The 19,947-nt window shown below is 39.4% G+C and overlaps 1 protein-coding gene and 1 long non-coding RNA gene across 4 annotated transcripts in view; one reads left to right on the top strand and one right to left on the bottom strand.

The window, feature by feature from the left end:
• The window catches only part of LOC128695616 (uncharacterized), a 40,122-nt gene extending 34,995 nt beyond the window's left edge, over positions 1–5,127 (top strand). The window contains exon 3 of the long non-coding RNA XR_008408047.1: positions 4,981–5,127. This is a non-coding gene — a long non-coding RNA (uncharacterized lncRNA). The remainder of the gene's footprint in view (positions 1–4,980) is intronic.
• Positions 1–19,947, bottom strand: part of LOC128695614 (FAD synthase) — a 41,122-nt gene that overhangs the window by 11,349 nt on the left and 9,826 nt on the right. For all 3 annotated transcript variants that reach the window (XM_070093233.1, XM_053786338.2, XM_053786339.2), the window contains exons 6-12: positions 19,374–19,519; positions 14,907–14,995; positions 13,282–13,420; positions 11,635–11,808; positions 8,778–8,899; positions 7,477–7,618; positions 4,512–4,636 (exon numbers count right to left, since the gene is read on the bottom strand). In XM_070093233.1, coding sequence (XP_069949334.1) covers positions 4,512–4,636; positions 7,477–7,618; positions 8,778–8,899; positions 11,635–11,808; positions 13,282–13,420; positions 14,907–14,995; positions 19,374–19,519 — 937 coding nt within the window. The remainder of the gene's footprint in view (positions 1–4,511; positions 4,637–7,476; positions 7,619–8,777; positions 8,900–11,634; positions 11,809–13,281; positions 13,421–14,906; positions 14,996–19,373; positions 19,520–19,947) is intronic.

The following is a 19,947-nucleotide window of genomic DNA, read 5'->3' as shown; positions in this document are numbered from 1 at the left end:
TGAAGTGATTATAATATAAATTAAAAAAAACACTATGGAACTAAAACTAGTCTCTATGAATAAATTTCTTCTACGTGAATCATGTGTCTGAAAATGTGGTTTGTGCTTACGCAGATACAGTGGACCCTCGAGTTTCGGCAGCATCGACTTTCGTGAAATTCGACTTTCGGCAAGTTTTTTTTGGCAAAATTTGGCCTCAAGTTTCGTGATTAGACTCGTGATTCGGCGACCGTCCGGTACCCGTCCGCCCATCACCGCGCACATAAAGCCAGTCTCCCACGCCATTCACGCTCAGTGTGCCATTGTTTACCAACACATGACCATCACCCTGTGGGTTCATACGTAATAATCCATTGTTTTTTGTGATTCCAACTGATAAATAAGTCACCATGGGCCCAAGTAAAGCTAGTGCAAGCCTTTGGTAAAGAAAGCGAAGAACATGATCCAGAGGGATTTTGAAGGGTTTGAGGCAGACCCTGACCCTGGCGACCCTCTGCCTGTTGTGGAAGGTGTTGTGGCATTGGGCAAGTCCATGGGGTTGGAGGTGAGTGACGGGGATGTGGAAGAGTTGGTGGAGGACCACAGGGAAGAGCTAACCAGTGACGAACTGCAAGAGCTTCAACTGGAACAGCATCAGACCACAGCTGAGGAACTTGCTTCAGAGGTGGAGGAAAAGAGAGTGAAGAAGGTGCCTTCTTCAGTGATTAAGGACAAGTGTTCGAAGTGGAACGAGTTGAAAAGTTTTGTTGAAAAGTATCACCCTGACCAAGCTGAAACTAGCCATATCTGCAACATGTTCAATGACAACCTTGTCCCACTTAAGGCAAATCAAAGAAATGCCAGAAACAAACCTCTCTAGACTGATATTTTGTGTGGCAGAGGTCCAGTGACTCTCAAGTTGTTCCCAGTGGCATTAAAAGAAGAAGGGAAGTAACCCCAGAAAAGGACTTGCTACCTGAAGTCCTAATGGAAGGAGATTCTCCTTTCAAACAATAGTGTACACCTTCCTCCTATCCCCTCCTCCCAAGGCATTGTACTTCCCATTTCCAGGACTCCAGTCCGACTATATGAAAATAACCGGTTTCCCTGAATCCCTTCACTAAATATTACCCTGCTCACACTCCAACAGATCGTCAGGTCCCAAGTACCATTCGTCTCCATTCACTCCTATCTAACACGCTCACGCACGCTTGCTGGAAGTCCAAGCCCCTTGCCCACAAAACCTCCTTTACCCCCTCTCTCCAACCCTTTCGAGGACGACCCCTACCCCGCCTTCCTTCCCCTATAGATTTATATGCTTTCCATGTCATTCTACTTTGATCCATTCTCTCTAAATGACCAAACCACCTCAACAACCCCTCTTCTGCCCTCTGACTAATACTTTTATTAACTCCACACCTTCTCCTAATTTCCACACTCCGAATTTTCTGTAAAATATTTACACCACACATTGCCCTTAAACAGGACATCTCCACTGCCTCCAACCGTCTCCTCGCTACTGCATTTACCACCCAAGCTTCACACCCATATAAGAGTGTTGGTACTACTATACTTTCATACATTCCCTTCTTTGCCTCCATAGATAACGTTTTTTGACTCCACATATACCTCAAAGCACCACTCACCTTTTTTCCCTCATCAATTCTATGATTAACCTCATCCTTCATAAATCCATCCGCCGACACGTCAACTCCCAAGTATCTGAAAACATTCACTTCTTCCATACTCCTCCTCCCCAATTTGATATCCAATTTTTCTTTATCTAAATCATTTGACACCCTCATCACCTTACTCTTTTCTATGTTCACTTTCAACTTTCTACCTTTACACACATTCCCAAACTCATCCACTAACCTTTGCAATTTTTCTTTAGAATCTCCCATAAGCACAGTATCATCAGCAAAAAGTAACTGTGTCAATTCCCATTTTGAATTTGATTCCCCAAAATTTAATCCCACCCCTCTCCCGAACACCCTAGCATTTACTTCCTTTACAACCCCATCTATAAATATATTAAACAACCATGGTGACATTACACATCCCTGTCTAAGACCTACTTTTACCGGGAAGTAGTCTCCCTCTCTTCTACACACCCTAACCTGAGCCTCACTATCCTCATAAAAACTCTTTACAGCATTTAATAACTTACCACCTATTCCATATACTTGCAACATCTGCCACATTGCTCCTCTATCCACTCTATCATATGCCTTTTCTAAATCCATAAATGCAATAAAAACTTCCCTACCTTTATCTAAATACTGTTCACATATATGCTTCAATGTAAACACTTGATCTACACATCCCCTACCCACTCTGAAACCTCCTTGCTCATCCGCAATCCTACATTCTGTCTTACCTCTAATTCTTTCAATTATAACCCTACCATACACTTTTCCTGGTATACTCAATAAGCTTATTCCTCTATAATTTTTACAGTCTCTTTTGTCCCCTTTCCCTTTATATAAAGGGACTATACATGCTCTCCGCCAATCCCTAGGTACCTTCCCCTCTTTCATACATTTATTAAACAAAAGTACCAACCACTCCAACACTATATCCCCCCCTGCTTTTAACATTTCTGTCATGATCCCATCAGTTCCAGCTGCTTTACCCCCTTTCATTTTACGTAATGCCTCACGTACCTCCCCCACACTTACATTCTGCTCTTCTTCACTCCTAAAAGATGGTATACCTCCCTGACCAGTGCATGAAATTACTGCCTCTGTTTCTTCCTTAACATTTAAAAGTTCCTCAAAATATTCTCGCCATCTACCCAATACCTCCATCTCCCCATCTACTAACTCCCCTACTCTGTTTTTAACTGACAAATCCATATTTTCCCTAGGCTTTCTTAACTTGTTTAACTCACTCCAAAATTTTTTCTTATTTTCATTAAAATTTCTTGACAGTGCCTCTCCCACTCTATCATCTGCTCTCCTTTTGCACTCTCTCACCACTCTCTTTACCTTTCTTTTACTCTCCATATACTCTGCTCTTCTTATAACACTTCTGCTTTGTAAAAACCTCTCATAAGCTACCTTTTTCTCTTTTATCACACCCTTTACTTCATCATTCCACCAATCACTCCTCTTTCCTCCTGCGCCCACCCTCCTATAACCACAAACTTCTGCCCCACATTCTAATACTGCATTTTTAAAACTATTCCAACCCTCTTCAACCCCCCCACTACTCATCTTTGCACTAGCCCACCTTTCTGCCAATAGTCGCTTATATCTCACCCGAACTTCCTCCTCCCTTAGTTTATACACTTTCACCTCCCTCTTACTTGTTGTTGCCACCTTCCTCTTTTCCCATCTACCTCTTACTCTAACTGTAGCTACAACTAAATAATGATCCGATATATCAGTTGCCCCTCTATAAACATGTACATCCTGGAGCCTACCCATCAACCTTTTATCCACCAATACATAATCTAATAAACTACTTTCATTACGTGCTACATCATACCTTGTATATTTATTTATCCTCTTTTTCATAAAATATGTATTACTTATTACCAAATTTCTTTCTACACATAGCTCAATTAAAGGCTCCCCATTTACATTTACCCCTGGCACCCCAAATTTACCTACTACTCCCTCCATAACATTTTTACCCACTTTAGCATTGAAATCCCCAACCACCATTACTCTCACACTTGATTCAAAACTCCCCACGCATTCACTCAACATTTCCCAAAATCTCTCTCTCTCCTCTACACTTCTCTCTTCTCCAGGTGCATACACGCTTATTATAACCCACTTTTCACATCCAATCTTTATTTTACTCCACATAATCCTTGAATTTATACATTTGTAGTCCCTCTTTTCCTGCCATAGCTTATCCTTCAACATTATTGCTACTCCTTCTTTAGCTCTAACTCTATTTGAAACCCCTGACCTAATCCCATTTATTCCTCTCCACTGAAACTCTCCCACCCCCTTCAGCTTTGTTTCACTTAAAGCCAGGACATCCAGCTTCTTCTCATTCATAACATCCACAATCATCTCTTTCTTATCATCTGCACAACATCCACGCACATTCAGACTTCCCACTTTGACAATTTTCTTCTTCTTATTCTTTTTAGTAATCTTTACAGGAAAAGGGGTTACTAGCCCATTGTTCCCGGCATTTTAGTTGACTTTTACAACACGCATGGCTTACGGAGGAAAGATTCTTATTCCACTTCCCCATGGATATAAAAGGAAAATTAATAAGACCAAGAACTATTAAGATAAAAATCAAAGAAAACTCAGATGAGTGTGTATAAATAAATGTGTACATGTATGTATAGTGTGACCTAAGTGTAAGTAGAAGTAGCAAGACATGCCTGTAATCTTGCATATTTATGAGACAGACAAAAGACACCAGCAATCCTACCATCATGTAAAACAATCATTTAAATGAGTGTTAACTCTCACTGTGTTGTACATAAAATTTTCTCCAACAAATCATTTTTTTTTAAATCTATACTGTCAGGAAATGTTAATGTTTGCTGGAGATTCGACCTTTACGTTCCATGTTGTACTGTTTGAGTTGATACGCAGGCAGGTACATGACTTGGCCAATGCGATCTTTTGTCTCCAACAGCGGATTCGGCAGTGTGTTATCTTGACTACCTAAAGAGGTGTACCTGAAAATAAGAGAGGCACATATTTTTATAGGTAGTAGACCGGTAGACAGAAATTATCTATGAAGGTACTATTTTTTTTTATTAACACACTGGCTATTTCCCACTGAGGCAGGGTGACCCGAAAAAGAAGAAACACTTTCATCATCATTCATTCCATCACTGTCTTGCTGACACTGCAGTTCAAGAACTGCTAAATGAGTGTGAAACAGAAACCTGTAATTACTTTTACACACTGGCAAGAGATCAATTTAAACAGTTATTTCTTACATAATAAAAGTAGTATGTTATTCCTATTCTGTATCTGTTCATTAACACTAATAAAACCGAACCCTTTTCCCTTTCAGGATGGGTCCCATTGTTCTACGGCTTTGAAGAATGGATTGGTCCCATAGTACTATGCCATGAGCCCAACTCGCTCAGATAAGCTGTGAGCGGTAAATTTGGGCCTAGATATTAGAGTATAGGTCTATGCAGCAAGTGTGCACCATATAAAAGAATTATTATTATTATTATTATAATCAAGGGGGAAGCGCTAAACCCGGAGGATTATACAGCGCCTGGGGGGGGGGGGGATGCGGAAGGCATTCAGGCTTAATTCGGGGAACTGGAGCTCAGATCCAATTCCCTAAATCAAGAGCCCCTCACCAACATCAAGGAACCTTCCTTGAGGGGCATATAAAAGAAATCCTGGATCCAGGACACAGTACCTGGGGGGAAAAAAACTGCAACTGTGTTTTGGGTTTAAAACGGCAATTTCGAGGTTTTTCTGTATGGCTTTTATAGTCTCAGTTTCTTGGTCTCAATTGATAAAATGGAAGATATATACAGAAAAAGACATGATTTTAATTGGCTTCAGTACTGAAAGTAGCTTGAAATTGAGTTCAAAGTTTCAGAAATGTTCAATTTTTGCCAATATGCCAAAGCGCACAAATTACTATGTCACTCATCCAACTGGTCAGTCTAAAATGCATTCACAAATGTGCTGACATTATATACACAATTATTACAATACTGTAGTATTCTGCATAACAGTAAATCTTCTATTTTATGTATGAATAAAAATTCAAAATGAAAAGCATGTGTAATATAGAAGAGGCCTGAGGATGTGACTAATGAACAGAGAAATTGTTTTAGTGCCAGGAATATCTAGTGTTTATTCTGGACCCTATTTTGAAATTGGCAATTTTTGAATTTTGTGTGAAACTGGCCAAATTATTGATTTCTGATCACTTTAATGGGTAATTGAAATAAGTAAATGGGTAGTTTCTTGTACTCAATCGATAGAATAGAAGGAATACTAGCTAAATAGCTACGAGTTTAGGCGACTGGAACAATGAAATTCGCCAAAAATAGGGCTCAAATTGAGCAAAATCGTCAATGCATAAACATCGCCAAGACTGATACCTTTGCGAGAGCGTAATTCCATAAGTTTTCCATAAAATTTCATACTTTTGGTTTCATTACCTTTGGAAAAAGGTTCTCTGTCATTTCGTAAGAATTTTTTTTTTTTTTTTTAAATTCTCCAATCCAGAGAGAAAGTTTCAGATCAAAGGTTCTGACCCTGAAATGGTTAAGAAAATACATGTATCTTAATTGAAAACAATGTATTCACTTTCTTTAATGTTTTCTTTACAAGAGCAAATATTTTTTTTTTTTCCCAACAAGTCGGCCGTCTCCCACCGAGGCAGGGTGACCTAAAAAAGAAAGAAAATCCCCAAAAAGAAAATGCTTTCATCATTCAACACTTTCACCACACTCACACATTATCACTGTTTTTGCAGAGGTGCTCAGAATACAACAGTTTAGAAGCATACACATATAAAGATACACAACATATCCCTCCAAACTGCCAATATCCCAAACCCCTCCTTTAAAGTGCAGGCATTGTACTTCCCATTTCCAGGACTCGAGTCCGACTATATGAAAATAACCGGTTTCCCTGAATCCCTTCACTAAATATTACCCTGCTCACACTCCAACAGATCGTCAGGTCCCAAGTGCCATTCGTCTCCATTCACTCCTATCTAACACGCTCACGCATGCTTGCTGGAAGTCCAAGCCCCTCGCCCACAAAACCTCCTTTACCCCCCTCTCTCCAACCCTTTCGAGGATGACCCATACCCCTCCTTCCTTCCCCTATAGATTTATATGCTTTCCATGTCATTCTACTTTGATCCATTCTCTCTAAATGACCAAACCACCTCAACAACCCCTCTTCTGCCCTCTAATACTTTTATTAACTCCACACCTTTTCCTAATTTCCACACTCCGAATTTTCTGCATAATATTTACACCACACATTGCCCTTAGACAGGACATCTCCACTGCCTCCAACCGTCTCCTCGCTGCTGCATTTACCACCAAAGCTTCACACCCATATAAGAGTGTTGGTACTACTAAATATATATACTGTATTGTCTTGTTAGAAGAAAAATAAACAAATATTTTCCATTCGGATTTTGAAGTTTTACTAATATTATCCTTCCTCTGTAAACCATCCAAGAGGCAACTAAAATGCTGAGAGCAGGGGGCTAGTAACCCCTTCTCCTGTATAAATTACTAAAACGTAAAAAAATCATTATGGTTCATCTTTTTTGGGTCACCCTGCCTCGGTGGGAGACAGCCGGAGTGTTTAAAAAAAAATTAACTAATAACCGATAAAATTCTCATTAAAAAAAATTTTCTGCAATTATTATTATTACTGTATTTATGAGCAAGTACAAAACCTGTGTCATACAGTGCCCAGAAAATGGAAGGTGATCAGGTTTGTTTTGAGGAAGAGGAGGAGAGCATCAAGACACCTTCCCCTGAAGTGCCTATTGTTGTGAAAACCAACTTACCCTCTATCATAAAGTGAACAGTAGGGCAGATAAAGACCTCGAATAAAATCCCAAACATTGTTGTATTTCCAGTTGAGGATAGCATTAACACGCATCATGGGGGGCCAGTCTTTATCAGTAGCTGAGAAGAACTCCAGAGTATCTGAAAAGATCAAAAAGAATTACTACAGTAACAGAAATTTTTCCACTTGTAAATACTAAACAAATATTTACCAAACAACTTGAGCATTCTAATACAGTAAGTCCTCAACTTACAGACACATTGAGAATCTTCTGTATTGTGTATCATTATGTATAATATCATAATGATATCAGGGAGAGAGTATGGAGGAGGTGAACGTATTCAGATATTTGGGAGTGGACGTGTCAGCGGATGGGTCTATGAAAGATGAGGTGAATCATAGAATTGATGAGGGAAAAAGAGTGAGTGGTGCACTTAGGAGTCTGTGGAGACAAAGAACTTTGTCCTTGGAGGCAAAGAGGGGAATGTATGAGAGTATAGTTTTACCAACGCTCTTATATGGGTGTGAAGCGTGGGTGATGAATGTTGCAGCGAGGAGAAGGCTGGAGGCAGTGGAGATGTCATGTCTGAGGGCAATGTGTGGTGTGAATATAATGCAGAGAATTCGTAGTTTGGAAGTTAGGAGGAGGTGCGGGATTACCAAAACTGTTGTCCAGAGGGCTGAGGAAGGGTTGTTGAGGTGGTTCGGACATGTAGAGAAAATGGAGCGAAACAGAATGACTTCAAGAGTGTATCAGTCTGTAGTGGAAGGAAGGCGGGGTAGGGGTCGGCCTAGGAAGGGTTGGAGGGAGGGGGTAAAGGAGGTTTTGTGTGCGAGGGGCTTGGACTTCCAGCAGGCATGCGTGAGCGTGTTTGATAGGAGTGAATGGAGACAAATGGTTTTTAATACTTGACGTGCTGTTGGAGTGTGAGCAAAGTAACATTTATGAAGGGATTCAGGGAAACCGGCAGGCCGGACTTGAGTCCTGGAGATGGGAAGTACAGTGCCTGCACTCTGAAGGAGGGGTGTTAATGTTGCAGTTTAAAAACTGTAGTGTAAAGCACCCTTCTGGCAAGACAGTGATGGAGTGAATGATGGTGAAAGTTTTTCTTTTTCGGGCCACCCTGCCTTGGTGGGAATCGGCCGGTGTGATAATAATAATAATAAAAAAAACAAAACAGAAGGTCCCCAAGGTGTTCATAAGTTGTAGACTTCTGTATTATGAATATTATGCAAAAAAAATTCAGGCAGTCCCCAATGTGTTTGTAAGTCGAGGACTTACCATACAGTATAACCTACCAGAATAAGGATCACTACATCGAGTGCCCATGATGACAGCTTTGATTTTTGGCCTCTTCTTCAGCAGCTGGCAGAGTGCCCCTTTCATTGGTCCAGGAATGACCTCACAATCCAAATCGTATCTGTGAAAATCAGGGTAAAAATATATTCTACACTCAAAAATATCTTGAAAGACCATGTAATTTTTGAGTGAATTATCCAAGAAATGTTTGGCAGATTTCTCCAATATACTGAATATCTTTCCTTATAAAAATAGTTTAGAGAAATGGATTATATTTAAAAAATACACTTTTACTTATCTTCCCCATGGAGATTGGTGATGGAGATTTTCAGAAGTGTCGTGAGCCTATGCCTTATGTCGCTGACACTGCATATTTAGAAGGCTAGTGCATTAAACCAGTAGTGCATGACCCTAATGGGTTTAGCATTTCTTTTTTTTTTATAATAATAATAATAATAATAATAATAATAATAATAGTGCAGTAAACCTATCCAAGGGTTTCACCATGTTCTCCATTGAATCATATTCTATTCACAGACTGACAGCCTGTGTTGGCCAAAGATTATCGTTTCATTACTGAGAGGACTGGCCATGAAAGAATTCTAAAGTAACGGGTAATTATTTGCCTTTACATAAGAATTAAATAATTTTTGGGTGTCTGGTCTAAGCTGCAAGATCCAGTACAGGGTATCCAGAATCACTACAAGTATGAGAAGCAAAGAATGCAGATGCTGTAAAATAGCCTGCAGAGAGTTGTATTAAATTGAGAGTGTATAGAGAGAAGGAATAAAGCCTAGGACATCAAGTTATGCAAACAAATGACACCACACCCACCTGCAGGTTGTATTTCAAAGTCTTCAGCAAACCATGACTTGCGTTCTGGGTGAAGTGGTAGTCCCAATGCTCTAAGTAAGTAAAAGTCAGACAGAACATGAAGAGGTTGGAGCCTCTTAACCCCTCAAGAGAAGTTCCCTGACGCTGGTGAGGGGCTCTTGATTTAGGGAATTTGATCTGTGCTCCAATTCCCTGAACTGAACCTGAATACCTTCCATCCCCCCCCCACATGTGCTGTATATTCCTATGGGTTTAGTGCTCCCCCATTTTTTTTTTTTTTCAACAAGTCGGCATATGCGTATAAAGATACACAACATATCCCTCCAAACTGCCAATATCCCAAACCTCTCCTTTAAAGTGCAGGCATTGTACTTCCCATTTCCAGGACTCAAACCCCCTCAGGGAAGGTTCCTTGATGTTGGTGAGGGGCTCTTGATTTAGGGAATTGGATCTGTGCTCCAGTTCCCTGAATTAAGCCTGAATGCCTTCCACATCCCTCCCAGGCGCTGTATAATCCTACGGGTTTAGCGCTTCCCCTTGATTATAATAATAATAATCCAGGACTCAAGTCCGACTATATGAAAATAACCGGTTTCCCTGAATCCCTTCACTAAATATTACCCTGCTCACACTCCAACAGATCGTCAGGTCCCAAGTATCATTCATCTCCATTCACTCCTATCTAACACGCTCACGCACGCTTGCTGGAAGTCCAAGCCCCTCGCCCACAAAACCTCCTTTACCCCCTCTCTCCAACCCTTTCGAGGACGACCCGTACCCCTCCTTCCTTCCCCTATAGATTTATATGCTTTCCATGTCATTCTACTTTGATCCATTCTCTCTAAATGACCAAACCACCTCAACAACCCCTCTTCTGCCCTCTGACTAATGCTTTTATTAACTCCACACCTTCTCCTAATTTCCACACTCCGAATTTTCTGCATAATATTTACACCACACATTGCCCTTAGACAGGACATCTCCACTGCCTCCAACCATCTCCTCGCTGCTGCATTTACCACCCAAGCTTCACATCCATATAAGAGTGTTGGTACTACTATACTTTCATACATTCCCTTCTTTGCCTCCATAGATAACGTTTTTTGACTCCACATATACCACATATACCCCCATGATTATAATAAAATGGAGCCTCCTAAGATAAGACAACAAAGCCTAATGCCTCCTGGGATATTTAAAGCCAAGGTCTCCAATAGGCATCTGCCTATTGGAGACCTTGCTGTGTGGTTCGTACACGACAATTTGAAGGAAGATGGGCTTGTGAGCCTCAGCTCTTATATCATTACTTGTAAGATAGTACAAGTAATTCTTCAGAATTTTATATATTATATCATCGTTGGTGGTAAAAATATCATTCAAAGTGTTAATTGTGGTAACTGTTCCCCTCAACCTCACAATCATCTAGTATATTTTTGTAACTAAAACTTTGTCTTTCGTTAAAAAAAAAAAAAAAAAGTGATTTTACTAAGTACTTTTAATTCCAGATGACAATCAGGATTACCTAACACAAGAATCTAGATGGTATGTTCAGAGTGTCAGAAAAAGAATACCAGACAAGTTAATCTCAGTACAGTGGACCCCCGCTTAACAATCACCTCCAAATGCGATCAATTATGTAAGTGTATTTATGTAAGTGCGTTTGTACGTGTATGTTTGGGGGTCTGAAATGGACTAATCTACTTCACAATATTCCTTATGGGAAAAAATTCGGTCAGTACTGGCACCTGAACATACTACTGGAATGAAAAAAGTTCGTTAACCAGGGGTCCACTGTATATATTTTTACTTTTCTCTTGCATAATTTCCCCCACTGTACTTTCTAACCCTCTGCTTCATCATCATTTCAGTGTGCCTGTTCACTTCAACACTTCAACAGCTACTTCTTGCTTAAAACACACAAAAGCAACAAGCTACACATTGTGTCATTAAGGAACGAGACCAGTCTGACAATTTTTTTTTTTTTAAACCACTGTTCACTGAACAACCAGAGCATACACTTGCCTGTTGATGGACTGCTGAACAAACTCTGTAACCTGGGGAAAGACTTTGTTCTCTGTTATGTACACTGCTTGGAGTTTGGTGTTTGGGAAATTTCGTAGCATCATGGCATAAGCCAAGTGGAGCACTACCAGACAGTCTTTACCACCATTGTAGCAAATACAGATTTCTTCAGCACTGAAAGAAAGCAATTTCATTATGATTCAAAGAACAGTAGGGAGCATATTAACATGGCCTAATCTGGGACCAGCCTACAGGGGCATTGATCCCCAAAACTAACCTAACCTGACTTTTCTGTAGTTATCCTAGGCAATGTACATTATGTATAATAATTGTACTTGTGTGTACCAGTTCCTAAATAAGCTTGCTGAAAACATCCTTCAGGAATGGCCTTTGTGGATAGTAAGGGTGAATTCATCATCTGAACTTATGTTATAAATGCCTTAAAACACTATGAATGCAGAAATAATTAAAAAAAATAAAATGTATTGAATCTGTTGTGTTCATATTTACTTTTACATGCATATATTATTTCAGGGACAATTTTACAAAAGTTCAGATGCCAAGTTACCCTTACCCTTACAATTTTGTAATACACAAACAATCTTCCATGAGGTATGGTGATGGAAAAAATAAAAAGAGGAAACTCGCTCACCTTCATTCACTCATATTATCAAAATACTATTAATTAGTCAGTTGTGCATAACTCCCCATATTCTTTCATATCCACCTCATGACATACAAGATGCATAATTTCTTCATTAGATAAATAATAATGAATATACAGTACAGTAATTCAGAAGAGAAGTTGCAAAGGCCGGTAAACAAATATGGGGCTGTCAGTGGCCTTATAAACCCCAACAACAACAAATATGGAAGGGTATGTAAAAGAAGGAATTAAAAGTGAATACAGAAAAGAGCAAGGCAATGAGAATATCAAAAAATATAGGCAATGAGAAACTGGATATTAGATTGGTGGAAGAGAATGAAGGAGGTGAATGTGCTCAGATTTCTGGAAGCAGACTTGTTGGCAGATGGTTCTATGCTAGGAGATGAACCAAAAGGGTGGTGGTGCACTGGGGTGTCTGTGGAGACAAACAACTTTATCCATGGAGGTATAAAGTGGAATGTGCCAGAGTATAGTGGTAACAACACTGTTTTATGGGTGTAAGGCATGGGTTTTGAATGTTGCAGCAAGGAGAAGGCTGGAGGCAGTGGTGATATTATATTTGAGGGGTAATGAATATTACAGGAGGGAGGGAGGGAGTTGCCATTGCTATTATCTTGCTCCACCACCCTCCCTCCACACTACAGGAGGAAGAGAATATAAGAGAGGATGGGGCATAAATGATTAGGAGAGAGAGGAATGGGGAAGAAAGAGGGAGATAAAGGAAGAGAGAGAAAGATTCATCTAAGTACTATAAATCACTTTTCATTCCAGTGAGAAAAAATAAATGACATTAGATATAGAACATTATGTTTATGAAATATATCTATTATAACAGAGGTGACTATGAAAAAAAAAGGGGTCTTAGAACCAAACGCCCAAGAAATCAACACCTTTCAGGAACTCATTAACGCTTTAAGTGAATACTAACATATTCACATAATACATTACAAAAAAAAGACGACTTTACAAGCCAAATTTACCTGTATCGATCAAAACATTTGCTGAGGATATCAAGTGCTTCTTGTATAGGTGTCTGCAAGGAAGGTGATGATAACAGAAGTCTGTCAATATGTTCCCATGGAGAAGTGACAGTGTCTTCCTTGTAGTCTATAAAAATGTCTAGACCAAACATGAATTAAATTTAAAATTAAAAAAAAAAAAAAAAATGCATTAAGCAGTACAGTACAAAATAAATTATTGTTATAAGAGTCCCTGAATATGTACAGTAGCCCCTCACATTTCACACATCCAGAGATCAGGTGTCAATAAATCACTATTTAACCCGTAAACGGTCCAAGCAGATCTACGCTCACATGTGTAGTGCTACAAAAGTAGATCTACGTTTTTTTTACATATTTTCAAATATAAAAAAAAAAGTAGATCAAAGTTTTTTAGACATTTTCAAATGTAAAAAAACAAAAAGAAGATCAACTTTTTTTACATACTTTCAAATGTTGAAAAAACGTATATATACATTTGGACCGTTTACGGGTTAAATACTGTACCTAATTCCACTTTCCGTGGGAAGTAATCAGTCGCTCATGCTATAAACTTTGGCTAAGATAAGGTGGTGAGGATATCTAACCAGTAAATAACTCAAAATAATGGTTTCAAGTTGAATAAATTTAGAAAGAATATAGGAAAGTGTTGATTTAGCAACAGAGTTGTAGAGATGAATGGAATAATCTGCCAAGCAGCTTAGAAAGCTTTAAAAATAAATTAAACAAATATACATGTGAGGCCTGAATTTGAAAACCTGCTTAGCATGGGGCAGTAGGCCTAGTGCAATGTCCATGTTATCTTATGTTTTTAACAGACTGAAACACTGGAATATAAGATAACCTCCTTGCTGAGAGTCCTCTTTGATGCAGACATTCTCTTAAGACTTTTTTAACACAAACTCTGATTGTAATTCACCTCTTGTACTCTCCCCTACCCCCACTAACCCTTAATCATGTACACTCCTGCCTCTAACTCCCTCCTTTCAACACTTAGTTTCGATTATAATAACAATAATAATAATCTCATTCCCTACTAACCTTCACATATTCCACCCTTTAGTGCTGTATGACCCTTTTGGGTTTAGCACTTAATTTGATTATTATAAAAACAGAGCAGCACTGAGTAGTCCTACTGGCCCATACTAGGCAGGTCCCTTTCAAACCCAACCCTTCTCTCAAACATATATATATTGACCCTACTTACCCAACTGCACTTTCCTATACCCTTTCTAAATTTAAAATGATCCATCTTGAATCCATTATTTCAAGTTCTTCCTTGGTTAGATATCCTCAGAGATGTGCCCTATTTATATCTCATTTATTCTTGCCTGCCTTCCACTTGTACATTTCAATCATGTTTCCCTCTCTTTCAAGAAGCGTAGGTTCAGGGCTCTCAATTTCTGAATGAAGGATTCCTTATAAAGTTGATTAATTTTATCAGTCCTCTCTGTATATTCAATGCATGCCCCAATTAAAAATTATTGTGCAATGTAAATACAGGGCAAATACAGGGCAAGTCAGTGAGCATAGTACAAGGAAGGATAAATATAAAAAACATCATGACGAAAGGGTAAAAACAGAGAAAAATCATGTCAGCATCTTACCTCTTGGAAGCTTACTTCTGAGGCACTGTTCTGCTTCTTTTAGGATTTCAGTGTTGAGGGATTCCAAGGTGATTTTTGTTTTGTAGTAGCTGAAACATAGTACATTATACCTTTACTATGAAATGTCAGTAATTCTTTAAAAAGTACTGCATTCAGCAGTACGGTGGTCTCTTGAGTTATGATGGAGTTGAGTTATGACAATTCTGAGTTACAATTTATGCTTATGAAGGAATTAGTTTTGAGTTGACATGGGAATTTGAGATATGATATGTGTACAATGGTATAACCATTGCAAGTCACACTCTGGGACTAGTTAATGATCCAAGTCGGACTGAAACATCGTCATAAGTTTCATTCTCCTATGAGTTATTTGTATAAGATTGACCTAAGTTGCTGGAAATACTCTGCATAACCAGGGGCTTTCAATATACAGTAATATGCCAATGATGTCAGCGAGGTCCATAAATTAGTTGTATCATGCACTTGTAAATATTATTATTATTATTATCACACTGGCCGATTCCCACCAAGGCAGGGTGGCCCGAAAAAGAAAAACTTTCACCATCATTCACTCCATCACTGTCTTGCCAGAAGGGTGCTTTACACTACAGTTTTTAAACTGCAACATTAACACCCCTCCTTCAGAGTGCAGGCACTGTACTTCCCATCTCCGGGACTCAAGTCCGGCCTGCCGGTTTCCCTGAACCCCTTCATAAATGTTACTTTGCTCACACTCCAACAGCACGTCCAGTATTAAAAACCATTTGTCTCCATTCACTCCTATCAAACACGCTCACGCATGCCTGCTGGAAGTCCAAGCCCCTCGCACACAAAACCTCCTTTACCCCCTCCCTCCAACCTTTCCTAGGCTGACCCCTACCCCGCCTTCCTTCCACTACAGACTGATACACTCTTGAAGTCACTCTGTTTCGCTCCATTCTCTCTACATGTCCGAACCACCTCAACAACCCTTCCTCAGCCCTCTGGACAACAGTTTTGGTAATCCCGCACCTCCTCCTAACTTCCAAACTACGAATTCTCTGCATTATATTCACACCACACATTGCCCTCAGACATGACATCTCCACTGCCTCTAGCCTTCTCCTCGCTGCAACATTCATCACCCATGCTTCACATCCATATAAGAGCGTTGGTAAGACTATACTGTCATACATTCCCCTCTTTGCCTCCAAGGACAAAGTTCTTTGTCTCCACAGACTCCTAAGTGCACCACTCACCCTTTTCCCCTCATCAATTCTATGATTCACCTCATCCTTCATAGACCCATCCGCTGACACGTCCACTCCCAAATATCTGAATACATTCACCTCTTCCATACTCTCTCCCTCCAATCTGATATCCAATCTTTCATCACCTAATCTTTTTGTTATCCTCATAACCTTACTCTTTCCTGTATTCACTTTTAATTTTCTTCTTTTGCACACCCTACCAAATTCATTCATCTGAAAGCAGTGAAGAGTTTTTACGAGGATAGTGAGGCTCAAGTTAGAGCATGTAGGAAAGAGGGAAATTATTTCCCAGTAAAAGTAGGCCTTAGACAAGGATGTGTGATGTCACCATGGTTGTTTAATATATTTATAGATGGGGTTGTAAGAGAAGTAAATGCGAGGGTCTTGGCAAAAGGTGTGGAGTTAAAAGATAAAGAATCACACATAAAGTGGGAGTTGTCACAGTTGCTCTTTGCTGATGACACTGTGCTCTTGGGAGATTCTGAAGAGAAGTTGCAGAGATTGGTGAACAAATAATTATTGTAATTAAATAAATGCCTTGGTGGGATATGGCCAGTTTGTGGAAAGAAGAACTAAATCTTAAGTTTCATCTCCAAAGTAATTGCTTTTGCACCATCGTAAAGTCAAGTTGAACTATCATAAGCTGAGAAGCACCTATAATCTGCTTACCTTCCAGTATCAAATTTCTTTACCATATATATACATATTTTTTTTAACATGTAGGCCATTTCCCACAGAGGCAGGGTGACCCAAGAGGAAAGAAAAACCCAAAAAAAAGAGAAAACTTTCATCATCATACTAACATAACCGTGTCTTTGTAAAGGCACTCAGATACGACAGTTTAGATGTCCCTCAAAACTGCCAATATCCCAAAGCCCTCCTTTAAAATGCAGGCATTGTACTTCACACCTCCAGGACTAAGTCCAGCTAATCGGTTTCCCTGAATCCTTTCACAAAATATTACCCTGCTTACACTCCAACAACTCGTAAGGTCCCAAAAACCATTCGTCTCCATTTAATCCTATCTAACGTGCCCACGCAGCTTAGTACAAGTATTAAAAACAATATATTTTTTTATAGCTCACTCAAAAGTTACTACAGCCTCTCCTCACTTAGCAATGTATTCGTTTACCGAAGCTTCGGACTTACAACAGGTTCTCTGACCAGTATGCATACCTAAATAATGTAAATTAGAGCTGATTTTCTCTATTCTGTTTATTACAATATACAGTACACTACTGTATAAGCATTTAAAAATATACTAGAAATGTTATAAATAGTGCAAAGGTGACATTAAAACAATACAAAGGAACTATGCAAATCCCTAGGTATTACCCTCTTCCATACATTTATTAAATAATTGCACCAACCACTCCAAAACTATATCCCCACCTGCTGCTGCCTTACACAAACTTCCCCCACTCACAACTGGCTCTTCCTCATTACAAGATGTGCTATACACGAAATCATTCCCTATCTTCATCAACATTTAACAATTCCTCAAAATATTCCCTCCATCTTCCCAATACCTCTAACTCTCCATTTAATAACTCTCCTCTCCTATTTTTAACTGACAAATCCATTTGTTCTCTAGGCTTTCTTAACTTGTTAATCTCACTCCAAAACTTTTTCTTATATTCAACAAAATTTGTTGATAACATCTCACCCACTCTCTCATTTGCTCTCTTTTTACATTGAAGACCCCATTGCCTATGCTCTCATCGCTGATATCTTACCCTAACTGCCTCCTCTTTTAGTTTATAAACCTTCACCTCTCTCTTCCCTGATGCTTCTATTCTCCTTGTAATCTACCTTTTACTCTCAGTGTAGCTACAACTAGAAAGTGATCTGATATATCTGTGGCCCCTCTATAAACATGTACATCCTGAAGTCTACTCAACAGTCTTTTATCTACCAATACATAATCCAACAAACTACTGTCATTTCGCATACTTATTTATCCTCTTTTTCTTAAAATATGTATTACCTATAACTAAACCCCTTTCTATACAAAGTTCAATCAAAGGGCTCCCATTATCATTTACACCTGGCACCCCAAACTTACCTACCACACCCTCTCTAAAAGTTTCTCCTACTTTAGCATTCAGGTCCCCTACCACAATTACTCTCTCACTTGTTCAAAGGCTCCTATACATTCACTTAACATCTCCCAAAATCTCTCTCTCTCCTCTGCATTCCTCTCTTCTCCAGGTGCATACACGCTTATTATGACCCACTTCTCGCATCCAACCTTTACTTTAATCCACATAATTCTTGAATTTACACATTCATATTCTCTTTTCTCCTTCCATAACTGATCATTTAACATTACTGCTACCCCTTCCTTTGCTCTAACTCTCTCAGATACTCCAGATTTAATCCCATTTATTTCCCCCCACTGAAACTCTCCTACCCCCTTCAGCTGACCAGGACATCCAACTTCTTTTCATTCATAACATCAGCAATCATCTGTTTCTTGTCATCCGCACTACGTCCACGCACATTTAAGCATCCCAGTTTTATAAAGTTTTTCTGTAAATGTATACAGGAGAAGGGGTTACTAGCCCATTGCTCCCGGCATTTTAGTCCCTCATACGACACGCATGGCTTACGGAGGAAAGATTCTTTTCCATTCCCCATGGACAATAGAAGAAATGTATTTAGAAAAAGGAGAAAAACCTAGATGTATGTATATATATATATATGCATGTGCGTGTCTGTGATAGCGACGAATTCATTTCCTGACGGGGTCTTAGGAATGGAACTCCATCGTTAAGTGAGGAGACGTTGTACTGTATCATATCTATAGAGAAGCACTAAATCTATATGGGTCACACAGCACTGGAGAAATGAGAGAATATTAGGTTTGATTTAAGGAAAGGAAGGCTAACTTCAGTTTCTTGGATCAAAAGCAAATCATTGATATTAAGCCACCCACCTTCCAAAACCTTACTATAAACATTGAAGCAGCTTCTCTTTCTATGAATGAGAGTATTTACAAAACTATTAAAATACAGTATATCATTATTATTACATTCACTGGATGGAGCTAAAGCTGTAAGGATCACACAGCACCTGGGAAAATGGGAAACATTCAGGCTTGATCCAAGAAAAGGGAGCACAGGTCCAATTATTAAGATCAAGAGCCTCTTCCCGGCATCAAGGAACCTATCTCAAGGGTTAAAGAAAAGTAAAAACGGTTATACACTACACAAACCTGTGGAATAACTTTGGATATGATCCAAAAGACACAGAGGGAAATTCAGCCACAACTTCATTGAGTAGCGAAGCAATGGACACCTCATCTGCTGTCAAGTACACCACCCTGACACAGAACTCCATGCCTGGAGTGTGGAACAACTTCTGCAAAAAAACACAAAGAGTTGGGCAGATACCTGTTAAGTCAGTGCCTGATCAGCTGGGCTGTGATGCATACATTGGACTACGTGCAGCCAGCAGTACCAACCTGGTTAAACATGCCCTGTCTGCATGACCCTTGTCAATTTAGCGCTTTATCTGATTATAATAAATAATAGTGATCAGGCCCTGATTCAGCGGGAGGCCTGGTCAACGACTGGGCTGTAGGAATGTTGACCCCACCTGAACACTCTCCAGGTAGACTCCGGGTATGGAGTACAAAGAATCACTGATTATCTAAATACAGATATAGATCAGGGGTGGGGAACCTTTTAATGCTGGAAGGCAGCATTAAAGCTAGCTGTAATCTAATAAGGTCACATTCAAGAAATTTTGATTAGATATACTATTAATTGTTGGTTATTTTGTAAAAA

Source organism: Cherax quadricarinatus, chromosome 42 (assembly GCF_038502225.1).
Source record: "Cherax quadricarinatus isolate ZL_2023a chromosome 42, ASM3850222v1, whole genome shotgun sequence".
Taxonomy (NCBI): Eukaryota; Metazoa; Arthropoda; class Malacostraca; order Decapoda; family Parastacidae; genus Cherax; species Cherax quadricarinatus.
This window is presented reverse-complemented; position numbering and strand designations above follow the sequence as displayed.